This window comes from Varroa jacobsoni, unplaced genomic scaffold, assembly GCF_002532875.2.
Source record: "Varroa jacobsoni isolate VJ856 unplaced genomic scaffold, vjacob_1.0 scaffold_812, whole genome shotgun sequence".
NCBI classification, from domain to species: Eukaryota; Metazoa; Arthropoda; class Arachnida; order Mesostigmata; family Varroidae; genus Varroa; species Varroa jacobsoni.
The window spans coordinates 253715-268681 of NW_019213714.1; the positions used below are offsets into that span (position 1 = coordinate 253715).

General features: G+C 39.3%; 1 protein-coding gene across 9 annotated transcripts in view; it reads right to left on the reverse strand.

Annotated features, from left to right (window-relative positions):
• The window catches only part of LOC111264000 (sodium-coupled neutral amino acid transporter 7), a 33034-nt gene that overhangs the window by 5646 nt on the left and 12421 nt on the right, over positions 1-14967 (reverse strand). For 7 of the 9 annotated variants that reach the window (XM_022839558.2, XM_022839557.2, XM_022839556.2 and 4 more), the window contains 3 exons: positions 12051-12170; positions 5078-5340; positions 3270-3530 (listed from right to left, as the gene is read on the reverse strand). In XM_022839558.2, the coding sequence (XP_022695293.1) occupies positions 3270-3530; positions 5078-5340; positions 12051-12170 (644 nt within the window). The remainder of the gene's footprint in view (positions 1-3269; positions 3531-5077; positions 5341-12050; positions 12171-14967) is intronic. The other 2 variants (XM_022839563.2, XM_022839559.2) reach the window with 2 other exon arrangements.

Here is a 14967-nt window from a genome sequence, read left to right on the forward strand (position 1 = left end):
AATGATGCTGTTTGAAAAAATCTACAGTATAGCGAAGAAAGCCCAGAACTTCGTTGCCTAAGCAGTCTATCGCTACATTGTTGCGCGCTAAGGACGGCGTGTCCTACCGCCATGACCTGTGTGTTGTAGTAGTCAAAATGAACGAGGTTAAGGATGATTCTGTAATAGTGGAAGACAAGTTGTGGTCATTTACCGGTTAACCGGCTACGGGAGAGCTGTACTGGAAGGATATACTGTTGGCTGTAAGCTGTGGCAAGGGTAATTAGGGACGAGGCGGTAATTAAGCTAGGTTAATTTATCGGCGGCGATTGTTTTATTGTGTTGGGCGCAAATATCCAATCCAACTAAACGAATAACTACACAATCCAACTAAAGAGGAAAGGCAGGTTGAAGTGGTTAGCTCTGCGTCGTTGCAAATACGTACAGGAGGATATGGGGCATCGGTATTTAACCCAAAGCGAATGAAGCTAGCTGAGTTTGACACCGAGGAATTAGTACGATGAAATGAGGTTGACATTTGTGAAAGAGGCATTACAAAGGTCGGAAAGTCTGGAATAGTGATTCCGTCGCGGTCTGCGTATGCAGATCTTGTCCTTATAGTTGAACAGAGAGCTGCATTCACAGAACTGTGTAACGCGTTTATGGATATTTTTATTATGGCAAGCTACAGCTCAGGTGAACTGGTAACTTGTAAATATTTAGCTGATTCTAATAGCATTTGAGTCCACCGAATCTCAATGAAGCCAATGGGCTTCCTCTATGCAAGGTATGAACTCCTCGGGGCCGGTTACTACCATTAGTACCCGGCGTTGAAGAGCGCTGCAGATGTGCGAAAGTTTGTCAGAGTTCTTTTGTAGATGAAAGGATTCCTTTGCGTGAAGGAGGTGCATGAAACTCGATTAGTTAGTGCAGTATAAGTAGGTATGGAAGCAGCTGCGAGAACGCTTGCTAAGTGATTTAGTGCAAATAAAGTTGAAAATAAAGCGAACAAGAGAACTCGATACAAATGCAAATAGTCTCGTCTTGGCTGCGGTATCAGCGCAACAGATAAGAGGCAAACGATACTATTACGCACTATCAGCCGGGCGTCGCAATTGTCTGTATTAAAGGAAAATTACCACTCGACCAAATTACAACATTTGACGATTGCATAGATGAGAACGCCCTCCGCCACTTCTACTCGGGACAATAGTTTACACTAGAACCTTACTGATGCGCAGTACGAGTGTGAGAGTCGGTCGGTTAGTAGCGGAACTCCAGTTTAAATTCAAGCACCCCGGCAGAGTGATACAATATACCGATGCGTTAGGTCATAATCCTGCACAGCTGAGCTCACAAATAGAAGGGGAATTGGAACGTGACATCGTTCTCATAAAGTGTATTATGTTTGTGATTCAAGTGACGAGCCAAAAGAACAATGCGTGTGTTATATATGAAAAGGACGCAAGCAATCGTGAAAAAAAAAGACGAAAAGACAGCCAAAAAGCATCTCTGTAAGTTCCATTTAGACCTTTATGTTAGGGGAGACCAGGAGAGGAGTCGTACCGACCCCACATATAATTCAACTGAAACATGCAATTGGATTGAACACGGCACCAAAAGCCAGTATACAATCCTCAAAAAATGGTAAATAACCGCTGTTTTCCTCTTTCGGGGCGCCAAAATGTAGATAATTCTAAAATCCAATATAAACTTACGGGACAACCGATTATTAACCTCGACATCTGTCGATGTTGCAACAACCGTTATTATTACACTGTTTTGTCGCTATGGGGGTCCTTCTCTGGACAAATCAGTCTATCAGGAACGTGTGATGTAGGACATCAAGTATTTTAGCATAAATTTGAATAATAATATACTTACGGCTATGTAATGCCACAGTAGGTCGCTATGAAGCATTCGTTTCTCGCGGCCCACGATAAGACGAAACTGGTGCGCTTCATTTTGGTTGCAGCCCCAAGACAGTCGATGATATGGTCAAAAATATAAAAATAATCGTATGGATAGTTACCTAATTGGTAGTTGCCCAGTAAAACTCGACGGAGGCAAGCCCAAACCGTGAATTGAAAAGCGAGCGGCTCGCCAACGAATGGGAACGGCCACCAGAATGCTTTGTGTGCTGGGCTCGTAGACATTTGCAAGGAACGGCTCGCGCTTGGCACGATTAAAAGATCGGTGCAGCGACATGTGAACAGAACTATAGGAAAACCTTCCTTCCTTCCTTTTGGAACGTTAAAACAATTCTTCCATCATTACAGGGAAACTGACGCGATGTGAATGCCAGGCGATCTTCGCTAGATGATCAGAACTTTGGGAAAAATTCAACCCTCTTTGATATTATAAAAAGGTTAAAGATAAGGTGGTATAAGCATAGTTGAATTAGATTAAAGATTACAGTATAAATATGAACGGATACATGTTTAGAGTATATACAGCTAAGTCACGTTGCTTGGGTAAAGTTAAACCTTATCTTTTGGTCCACCTTCTCACCATAACGTTTCATTAAGAACAGGTATAATATTCAAGTTATCATGAAAAAAACTTTACGGCAATTATGGGCTATTGAAGCTACAAACGCTTGTTAGATTATGAGTCTCCTGTAAGCACGCCACCTTTACTGTCCATTTATGAACCGTAATCTCTAGGATCGTACAATTCAATTTAATTTGGTACTGACAAATTGGAAGTGAAAGCAATATACTTCAAGTAAGTTTTGTTTCAACTTTTTTTTAACATCAACAACACTTTGTAAGTGCATTAGAAGGCAATCATAAACGTAGCCTTTTGAAATAAGAAATTGCAGAAATACGTGATGTGACATGTTCGCTCATTCATATTTGTGGCCCTTTTCCTTGTGTAGAACGCTATAGTTGTCATTAACGTCACTGACGTAATTGCAGAGGGTATGTGCGAATACCTATTTGCCTCTCTGTTGATTAATGTATAAAACAGGAAAATATATATAAAGGACTCAGTCTACAATATTTTTAACAGTTATTGTCAAAAAGGAGGGCTGGTATAAACTTTTTCTTAGTCTATTAAAAATCTCATCGTTTTAAATTCCCCCTAATAGCGCGATTATTCCTTATTTGATCTAAATACTTTTGCTATCTAATTATGATTATTATCTATAGTATCATTAATAATTTTTTCTTAGCCGCTCTATAGCAAAAAATGCTGTGTTGTGTTAAATTACCGTTATCAGTCAAAAAAAACCTATGTTCCACATGCCATCCTGTCATCTCTTAGTTGACAATCCAAAGGCCTACCTGGAAAAATAAAGATATTGGCGCAGGCTAGACCTCCTATCCAGTCGATGACTTTGGTAAGGTTGTATATAGTTGTAGCAAGCATCAGGCTCGTAGCGAACCATACGAGGGTGATTATATAATGTGTATACACGCTCCAATCCCTGCTGGTGCAATCACGTTGCTTAAACCTAGCTAATTCAACACGTTCCAGCACTCCTCGGCCGCACACAACAAGTAGGGGATACGTGAACACCATTTTTATTATTAAGACAACAATACCTGACGATCAAATCAATAAACAAAAATCCGAGTTACTATCAACAGTAAAATATTCACACTCGCGTTTTCCAGGACAGGGCGCCCAGAAACGGTTATCATAGTGTGATAATTAATGTGGATAATTAGAATAACTCTTCGCTAATGGCCAAATAAATAAAATATTCGACGTATGTATATACATATATATATATATATATATTGTATTGAGAGAGAAAGGATCTTAGGTATCTGTTATTAATACTGTGCACCCAATTTCTGGTTATCCAGTTTCCTGCTTAGAATCTTGCCGAATTTTCCTTGAGCAGATTAAGTGGAAGTTAACATTTTTTTTAGCTTGCTTATCCTGAAGCTACTAGTCCTGCAACATTTAACTTTTTTGCACTACAATTGAGTGATCACCCAGTTTTCTAGCAAACATAATTTTTGCCGAATTTACGCTTCCATGATCACTAGGTTGGTTCCGCACTTACACTAAAAGTTTTGTGATAAATTTTAAATATCATCTTGGCCTGGACTGGATATCCAGAGCGTTCACATGACTTTTTTCTTTTGATGACCTATAAGTAATATTATATCGAAAACGGCCTACGTTTGCGGAGGTGCTCTTATTGGTTTCAGAAATACATATCGGCGCCTGATTATCAGCGATGAGTATAAAACACCTTCCGTAAAGGTACACCATGCATCTTTCAACTTTTTTCTCTTAACTTTTAACATCTTCTAACTTCCGCCAAAACTGTATTTTTATTTTACATTCCTGGTAGAAGAAAATCGCCGATACACCAATAGAACATATGTCTGTTGCTAGAATACTTGTTTCAAATGGCATCAAAGTATGATATTGCAGAATGGTTCCTAGAATCTGTCCTACCAAAAAAATTTTTACCAACTTTAAGAAGGTCATATAACGGCTTGGATACATCTTAGATCTGGCAACAAGTTTTCATAGCAATGTGTAAGACTAGAGGAAAAGCGCGATCCTGTTAAATTGGGTTTGGGCATTTCGGATGGTGTGTTTTTTTGAACGCATGAATATGAGCACGAATGAACGAATAAATACATAGAATTTACCTTTTTTGAAAAAAAAAAAAAAAGATTATTTGTGCTGATTTATTCGCAATTCGTTCCCATAAGTTCTGCAAAAACTTTCTGTAAAATGTTTCTTCATTTCCAGTGACAGCCAAAGTTCCTTACTAATCCAGAAACTCAGTTATGCCCACCAGAATCGTGTCAGACAGCAGACCCGCTGTATACCATAAGCATAAAAGTGAATTTGACTAGTGCTTTTTTTGTTTGCGAGTGTCCTGGGCGGAACGTCCTAGTCATATTAGTTAATCGGCGGACGCGCGGCGGTTTGTCGGAAGGGAAGCATTAAACAGGGAGAGACTCAGTTGTGAATAAGCACAGCAAAACGCGATTTATATTTTCCACGTAAGCTACTACAGTGCCACTTACATGCAACCTTAGTAATGCCTTACCACTTAGGAATGTAGTAATTTAGTTTATAGGTTCAAAGCATCTAAGGAAAATTACAAACTATAACTAACCTGCAAGAACGTATGGTGAATTCGCATCAAAGTTTTGTATGACGTCCGGTCGAACGGCGGCGCCAAAGGTAATGCATCCGAGAATTCCAGTGGTGGAATAGATCGTAAATAGTACAGCCATGCATAATAGAGTAGCACGGAGCATTTCATACAAATGACGGTTTCGTAAATTCGCGTAAATCGGCACAACGACCTCGTGAGTCTGGTAGGCAAAACACACTGTTGGTACAGCCCTTCCTGCGGCTACTATTTGATCCACGATGCTGTAACAATAGCGTTAAAAGACCCTGAAACTCCATCGAAGAATAATTACGTTCTTACGTATTATTTATTATTATAAGTTAATTAACTTGCAGGAAGTTGCTGGTATTCCTTTCATTTTAATTGTGGAAAGTGGTTAGGTTTTTCATTTTTCGGATCTGTACTACACAAGTATATAGCAGGTCCAGGATGTGCTAGATATATATAGCATTCTGTTTAATACAAATTGATTCTGTTATGCCATTTTATATTGTTACTACCTTAAACATAGATTTTATTTACTAAAATGTTACACTTTTAAACGAATTTCTTAAAGCGGTGTGACTAAAACATGAGCGAATTTCATTGGACAACAGAAAATCTCAAAAGATGACTACAAGAAAATGGAGGCAATATGCAATATCTACAACAAATAAGAAAACAAAGATGAATCTAGGAAATTTCTATCGTTTTTTGTTTTTCCCAGCAAGTTCGGCTGATTTTTCTAGCTGATTTTTTCTTAAATATTGATCTTATTTTGTAAGACGTCGAGATTATGAGAAGTATTATATCCACGTCAAGGTTAAGATCCCGTTTTGCGTCCATATCTTGTCATATATGTCATCATATAATCATATAAAGATTTTTCACGGGTATATGACACTTGAGTATCTGCAAGCAAAATAGATACTACACAATAATATTACGTGCTAAAAAATTGAATTACTGATCAACGAACAAAAGCTGCTAAGTAAATACAAACAGAAGAAGGTACCGAAGTAGGAAGAAGTAAGTTTCTATGAAATGAAACCACTTAAACTCACTCGTATAGATATAATCGCGAGTTAAAAGAGAAACTTTTCTAGATAAGTAAATTAGCATAAACCTGGAGAAATTAAATAAATGAACAGAATAAATGGGTAAATATTGCAACGAGCGAATTACTTTGGCCACATCGCCCACTAGTCATATGCCCCTTTCAGAAAATTTGCGTTCAAACGGTCTAATTCGATTAAATTAGTTTTTTTTTTAAGTGTACGAATACAGTTTTTTCTGTCCTACATAGGACGGCTCACTACTACCCTCGTAATCGCTTACTGTTGTCTGTTAATATTCGAATGATAAGAGTCACCGGTATGAGAGAATAGTATTAAGCAAAAAATCATGATCTCTGATTGAATTCAGGGAGTGACTGTTTTCTCCAATAGGGAAGCGCGATGCTAATTTGGTTAAATTTAAAAAACCGTATGAATCATCTGGAAATATAGTACATATTCCTTGAACGGATAACCTTTTTCAGGGTAGTAGGTCTTGTGGAAAAAAATAAATAAAAAAGACGGGATGTACGCAGGAGAGGTATCGAGATTACAATAACAGTCCAATGTGAGGTTGTATGTAGCTGTAGAGTGTTATGGAGTAAGATCTTGCGCGCACGGTTGGAGGTTAACTTTACATTTACAAGAGTAGTAAAAGTTGCTGTTAAACTTATACTGACAATTTGGAGTCCAATTTACTCATTATTTTGATTTTAAGTAAACCAGATAATTGAGAGCAGATAGATCTACGGGCCGATGCCCGTAGCTCCGTCTGGTCTACATCTATCTGTTTGCACTTCTGTACAAGGTCACGGGCCACGATCCCACAAAAGGCACGGATTAGGCTGACTTTCAACACAATGAATAGAGCGCCATCAGAGAAAGAGCTACCTTTTTATACTGATTGCGTTATAAAGAGTGCATTCTGGAAAGCAGCTTGCCAATGAGACTGAAGCTTACCAATCCACCAGCCCATGGGGTGTGAACCGTCGCGTCTGAGATAACGGCAACTGCACTGCAGTTGAATACGTCTACGTAATCTGCACTGGAAAGAATACAATTTGTGCTGTGAATCATGTTATGTATTTAACATGGACAGTGAAACCGTCTTTGAAATAATGCTGAACCAAACTGCAGCCCTTATGAATGAAAAAAGTCTCAAAAAGCTACAACCAATGCAGACAGCGAAATGGTCGTGAAGGGTCGCGCGTTTCATGACCGAACGAACCCGTAGGCGATCCAAGTAATCGATGTGAATTATCCCTCAACTGCTATAGCAGTTCTAGCTAAAGTGAAGCACACCTCGAGATAGACAACCATTTCACATGACTGGTAAAAATCTAAATTTTCACCGAGCACGAAATGCTACCTAGTAGTTGCCGTAGCATTTCTACGGCCTTGCCACCGCACCAGGAACAGTATTTCGGTCAATGGTCTAGGTACATCGTCATTGTAGAGCCTTTCTCTTTTAAGGAAACCTTAAGACACAGTTCAGGGAAAATAAAATTACGGGACAAACACCGATTTGGTGAAAGACTACTGGACACGTGCCGCCACCGCCTTTCGAAAAGTTTATCAGCCAACAACATTTATTGTGTGATATGATTGAACGAAACGTCGTTGAGGCTGTTAATTGAACGTTCCTACACGTACCCTGTAAAGATGATTTTTTTGAAAGAATCTGAACGGTAACTACTAGTTACACCAGTTACTAGTAATCAAACAAGGCATCGTGCTACTGCAGGCAAGACGTGACACTTGGCAAATTGCCATTTCAAGGTTATTATGTTACTCAGGCAGCTATGCCCATTTCTCAGTTGATAACCTATGAAACAACTGTGCAGCGACATACAGTGTGCTACAACTGAAGCCGCATGACGGCTTATGTATACTGCGGTTTACGCTCATCTGAATGAATAAAATTAGCTAGTTCAGCAGCAACATAGGCGCGGCAGCGTCAAGCCATAGGAATTAATCAGATTATGCCCGAGAATTCGCTAGTGACGTACGTGGTCCGATCGTGACGTACATGCACCAAAGTTATAGATAATATAGGTAGAAAAAATGTACCGGTGACAAAAAGAAACGCATACTAAATTAAAAAGGGATACGTGGCATCTGATAGCGTTTCCTTAAGACAGCGTTTCGGCGAGCTGTTGAGTCCTGGTCCAACGCATTAATCATACAACGGAGGACCTCAAGATGTGGATGGCCACAAGTCATATTCCCACCCCGCCCCCATATGACTACCGTAGTGGGTTGCTGGATCGAAAACAGGTACTTAGTAAAACGATGAATGCAGACCGCAATTATAAACCGTAAAAAAAAGAGATCAACGCAAGGAGGGCCTTAGACGGACATGGGATGGCACAGAAATACGGTAAACGGGTAGCCATAAAAGCCAGACGTGACCTCCCTATCTCATTAAGTGACGCAGCTAGAAGGGCAAGTTCCAAACTTACAAGAGTCCATAGTACCGGTGACGATGGCCGATTGTGGGACATTGCCAAAAGACTTTCGGACGGTCCAACGAAAAGCAGAAAGAAAGAACTGGAAGCTGTCTTATTAAACGTCTTGTTACGATCTTCGTCCGTGGGTGATAGGAAAAGACAATTATCTGTAGTTTGGAGAGTATGGTGAAAATAGAAAAACCCTTAAATAATACGTCAGTAACAACTTTCACTATGTACAGAAGGATGACTTGAGCATATTTACCTAGCTTTGCTATAAGCTTTGAATAAGCTCATTTACTCAATGCATCTTGGCAAAATGGATTTCATACACCGCTTCATTTTTCTTAAGCATTACCTATTATACAAGCCCCTTTCAGTTTTACCGACTACAAATTGTCGTTTCTCTCTCTCGTATGAGAATCCACACCAATGCAAAGCCCCAGCCCAGGTGTAATACATAATTTAAATGGTTTTCTCAGTTATAGAACCCTCACCGGACAAGAGACAAATATCCTAAGCGGCTTTGAGAGGTTACTGACTTCAGATAAAAGTCAAGGTATCTAAGGTATACATTTTTCACTTGCAACATTCTGCTGAACTAATCTCATTCACAACACTATGAAATTTAATTGAGATGAGATATAACTTGTCAATATTACGTACTATAAATACTAACAACAAACGAATAGTTGAGCGGCAAAAAGAAAACCTTTGAAATAGTATGATCAACGTAATGCACAACAACTTATGCCTGTAGGCCCTTAGAGATGATTGTTTTCAAAATTATATTCAAGTGAAAATAATTTTCGCCGCTATTGTACTTAAAAATGACGCAAAAGGTTGCGTCTGCATCCGAGGAATATGTGACGCCAACAGAAAGCGCTAACGGAACTTCTGAACTTGGTGCCGTCACTGAAGATATCGCAATATGGTTGGAAGGACCCCTCGTAGTCACCGGCAGATCGCGTAGAGAAATAGCACCCTCAGACCTCGCTCAAAAAAGCACTTTAGTGGGGTTATATTTTAATCGAATTAATCTCGGGGGTGTCGAAGGTCAAGTTTATGGACGATGTGAGAATCAAGAATAGAGTTAAAGCCGAAGGTTATCAGTCATTCAGAAAGAACCAAAGTGAGAAACTACCACTCTTAGGCAAAACAGGTTTTTTTTTGCGTCGAGCTAGTTATTCGCTGCATATCATCGCGGACCTTTCATAACTACATAAACAAACCATTGTGAAGAATCACAAAGGCTGCGATAGTCCACCGTGTTTATTTCAATGGGAATGTACACATTATACTATGGTACAAATGTTAGTCACCATGACTTAGGAGGCGCGTTAATACCAGGCACCCAGTGTGCGCGTTTCACTGGCTAAGCTCTGTCAAAAGGAATTATTAAATTATGATAGAAAATAAAGGCCTCACCCGCAAATCATTAATGTTCATTCATTTATAAGCAAAAAAACCTAGTGTCCACTTAATGGACCTTTCGCCTTATGTGCCAATGAGGAATACAGGAGTACATTCAGATTAGAAACCACAAGCACATTAAGGCTCAAAGAGACCTTATCGGATCAGGTTCAGATTAATGACATCTAATTTCATAAAGCATTTACCCAGAAATGGAAATCTGGGCTAAATGACTTTGAAGAAAACCAGCTAAGGTAAAGCATAGATAGATAGATAGATATGAACTGTACTTTTCCTTTCTCTACGTATTACAATTAAAATCTTTAAAACTACCGTAACTACAACTTATTTAACTCAAGATTAAATTGCTATTATTAATTGTATTAACGGATCCTCAGCATGTTTTTTTATCAGTTTCTTATTACGTAAGGTAGTCTTCGGCTGCATAGCTAATCTTTCACTATTTTTAGGTTGAAAGAAATCGAGAAATATAGACAAAAATATGGAAAAAGAAGGTAGCGAGCAAACGGCAGTTTTGTCCATTTATAAAGCACAACAAAAAGATCACAAAGAACTCCTCAAAGCGTCTTTGAACCAACAGAAAAAAACGTTCGGGACAAAATTTTCTACGTGATAAAATTAGTGCGGATTAAGGTGTAATGAACTGAGAACATTGGTGGTAGTCGTACTTAAGCTCTGTTTTACCTGTATTTGAAACTCGATTCTATACACCGGGTATTTACTGATTGGAAGTCAAATTTACGTAACCTATCGCTCGGCCTGCTCAATCTGTTCTAATATAACTACTCAATAGCTCACAGCGGGTTTGCCAAGCAATTGGCTACCACGCACTTGTAGCGGGAAATGCATCACTTAGCCTTAGTAGATGTATGGATTGGATGAGTTGGGACGGAATACAACAACTAATTTAAAAACCAAACGTGTAGTTCGCTAGCCATCCACACAGCGAAAAAGTTGTGTACAACTTTTTCCTATCTTCCCAAAGTGGGAAAATGAGCGAACAACACGAAGGGATATTACCTTGTGCGTGAAAACTACGAGCACGACCTTATCAGCAGGCTATGTTTCCTAGGAGAAGGAAAAAGCCACTCACATGCCAACAACACCGAATACATGTTGACGTTTCGTAAGAACGAGGCCGAGCGCTCCCACAGGAGTGCCCTTAAAATCCCAGAGGACAAAAGCTCTAAAGCACTCCTAGCTGAGAACCTTTATCATTAGAAAAATGGAAGGCTATCAGTGCTGTTTAGAGCCAACCATATTGCGGTTCAAGTTGGAGTTAAGAGAAAAAAAAACCCCTTAGAATGGCGAGCGACCATACAAACAGCTTCTGTCTTTAGGGAAATCATTACATGGCTATAGCCAACGTTCCTGCGGACACGGGAGAAGCATACAAATTGTGAACAGGTGACCAGAAATGATTTACAGTAGCAACAATAAAAATTAAGATATCTCTCGAGAGCAAAATCATCATAACAGATCCGTAACTTAATTTTACAGCGATCTATGGATGTCTCTGTGTGAATGGAGGATAGGCCATTGCATTGAAGAACTGAGAACAAGCGAAACCTGTGCAGAAGATAAATGCTTCTCACTTAAATGATAGAGCAGCATCATATCGGTTAATTTTCTAGTAAATATCAAGTATAATACTAGAGCTCCTTTGTTTACGAATTCATGATCTAAATCTTCTCTAGCTTTCTGCATGCTCGAACATCGCATATTTACAAATAGCGTAAGATGTTAAAAATGTCGTTATTATAAAGGGCTCGTCAGAGTAATACAGCCTATGAATACATTTCACTAATCCGAATCAAGCATATTCAGTTTTTATACTTTTTCTAATATTATGCATATCAGCAAAAATAGATCCTGCGTCCTGTAGTCATTGAAATATTTTTCTCTAAGTCCTTATTTGAAGCCCCTAAGACTAGTTTCCAAGTACATTTGCACTTTTGATGGAGGCATCTCGCATAAAATAACTATTATAGCAAATATTAGTGAATATAATCATCTAACTAAACCCGCTATTACCTGTGCAGCTGTGCTTCCTTATAACGTCTTATGTCGGCTGCGATCCAAGCTTGCCCCGGTCCGCAATACGCGAGGATGATCAGGAGTATTGGATATACCATTACCATCACGCCCAGAATACTGTCATCGTTGTAAGACAGGATAATAGTTATATCTTACAATACAATGGCAAAGATGTATCCGACATTCCACTTTAAAGTGGCGCATTCTCTGACCCTTTTCAACTAGACAAGTTAGAAAAAAAAAAAAAATAATGATAGATATTGGTTCATCAAATAGCTCCAATGAACGTAGTAGTAGTGATGGGCCGATTTTATAAACAGCACAATTTAATTGTTTAACGTTTTTTTCTTTTTCTGATAGGCAAAGTAGTCGGGCAGCCTGTTGTCCCTGGTATCTATTAGTAACTTAATTATTCACGTACAAACAGCTCCACCTCGATCAATACGAGAATATTTGAAGACCCGGACAAGACTTCCGCTCAGGCAAAAAGACGTGGTCTTCTTTCTTTAATTTCTCTACACTTTCTATTGCTTTGATATTCAGGGTCCCTACTTAAATTGAGGGAGCTTCGTCCGCTGCAAATTGCTGACTAAAGTATCATTTTCTGGTGCCGCACAATTAGTTCCTAGACGACCAAACAGCATGACAGTATAGAGCACGAGCCCCGTCAACCTCTCATACAGGAAGCCATCATATCATATCATATCAGGACGGACGGGTTATCAGTAGCCCCATTGAAATACGTCAGCGGACGATTATTAACCTATATTCGAGCATCTAACCAAAGAAAACGCGCCGACATATCCGTCACACTTAGCGCGCTTCCGTCTTCTTTGTTTTTATCTATAGATCATTTTTATTATTAGTACTCAGGGTAAAATACACGACATGCCAACACAATTTATATTATATTCATTCACTTCGCTACTTATAGTGCGGCCACTCTGAGTTCCACGGATATTATTACAACAATATATTCGACATGAATCTTCGCAAAAATTTAATTTTTTTTTAACATTATATAGCATATCTGTTCTTCGTATTTTACGTCCGCTGCTTAGGCTGTGTTTTCGACGACTGCCTCCTAGCGCGAAACCAATTTGAATTTATACCCTTAATATACGCTTAAATTTAGTAGGTAAGTACGTTATTCACTGCGCTATTATGGGAAAAAAAACGTGACATTGTTAAGCATCATGACGTTTGCGTGACGCGCGGATGATGCGACCAGCCACTCTCATTGACTTTAATAACTTGGTATATGTTTCGAGTTTTCCGCTTAATACCACCCCCAAGCATTGTTTCAGTCAGCTTCCAGACGAAACGCAGTGTATCAACGCCCGATTTTGAAGATCGCGGGTTTCGAAATTCAGCAGGCGAACACGTTACCACTGGATTATCAGATACACCCTACTCCTATCTTTTTTTTAGAGTGAATTTTCATAGTGTTTTTAAGAATAGCCAAATTCCATTCTTCTCTCTCCTTTTCAGAAGTCTACTTCTAGAGCGCTTCTAAAGAGATCACTTTGTGAGCTATTTCGTTTCAGCAGAAAAAAAATTATTCAGTACGTTTTTCTTCTGCGATTTCCGACATGTTTTAGGTCTGTTTGTTTCTGCAGGGACTCGATGATTTGCAGCGCGGCAATTTTTCAAAATACATAGGTACATCTATATTACACGTTTGGCAAAGATGGCTAGCATACTTTGTAATAGGTTGATGATATTTTAATAAAATGGGAACCACATCTGTGAAAAACAGGAGTATTTGCATAGAATTATAGTGTCAGCGAGTTCTAGACAAAAATAGGATCTTGAAAAGTTATAAAAAAGTAAGATATTCAAGGAAGGTTTGCAGTAACTGCCGAGCCGCGGCGCCGTTATTGCGTAGTCAATAATATGCGGTTGAGAGCGGTCTCACAGAATATTACCTTTTATTTAAAACTCCTTAACACCATAAGTAGATTATGACCCCTCCCGTAAAGAGGACGAAAAATCGAAGGAAACGCTGCATAGATCCCAAACAGCATGGTGATAATGTCTAGTAAGCGTATTTTCAATAGTTAAATGCGCGCTGACTTATTTTTTTTGAAGCCATGCTGGCTTGGATTCAGAAGTCTCGCCGCCGACAGATAGCGGAGTACGGCACCTACTATGGTAGTTTTCATCTAAATGAAAAACATGGACACTGAAACCCGCGCAACTAAGTGATAATTATCATGTGCTATGCATAGTCTTTTGTATACCAAGGCTGCGATGGGCCCGTTTAGGGTTCACCATCCTTAAAGGACCTGGCAGAAATATAGAAGTGGTTTTTGGAGAACATATTTTGATTCCTTAAGGATAATTGATAGCATGCGGCCAATTAAGTTACGGGAAAGGTGTACACGCTTTTTGAATGCGAACTTGGCTAAAAAGGTTCATTTTGTTTGACTGTTACTCTTCGATCGCGTGTCATCAGGCGCTCCGATTGAAAGCAGATGAGGCGGACGGGGGCGTTACAGGGTGCCATCGGCCGCTAAAGGAAACCCTGTTGCAAAGAGGAACAGGATTGTCATACATATTCAGCCAGTCATTGGTGCAGCGGTAGGAGCAGGGTGAGTGCACTGGACGAGATTTTCAATAGGGTTCTGCGTCGATCTACAGCCGCTCTGGTGTCTGGAGCAGGGTACAAATGTAAAAGTGTACGCAATTTTGTCAAAAGTTACGACAACTGTTCTTTCAGTTCTATAGTTAATTTAAAGGAACAGTATATTGCTTTATGTGAGCAGTGTGATATTCGATATCAATCGCGGGTCTATTCGGGCTCAGGCAGTTTGGAAAGACACTATCGTTTTATTCCTAATAGCGGAAAAGGACGCGCTAGAAATACACAAAGGGAAGCAAATATAAAATTACATTATTCGAAGATCGTAAG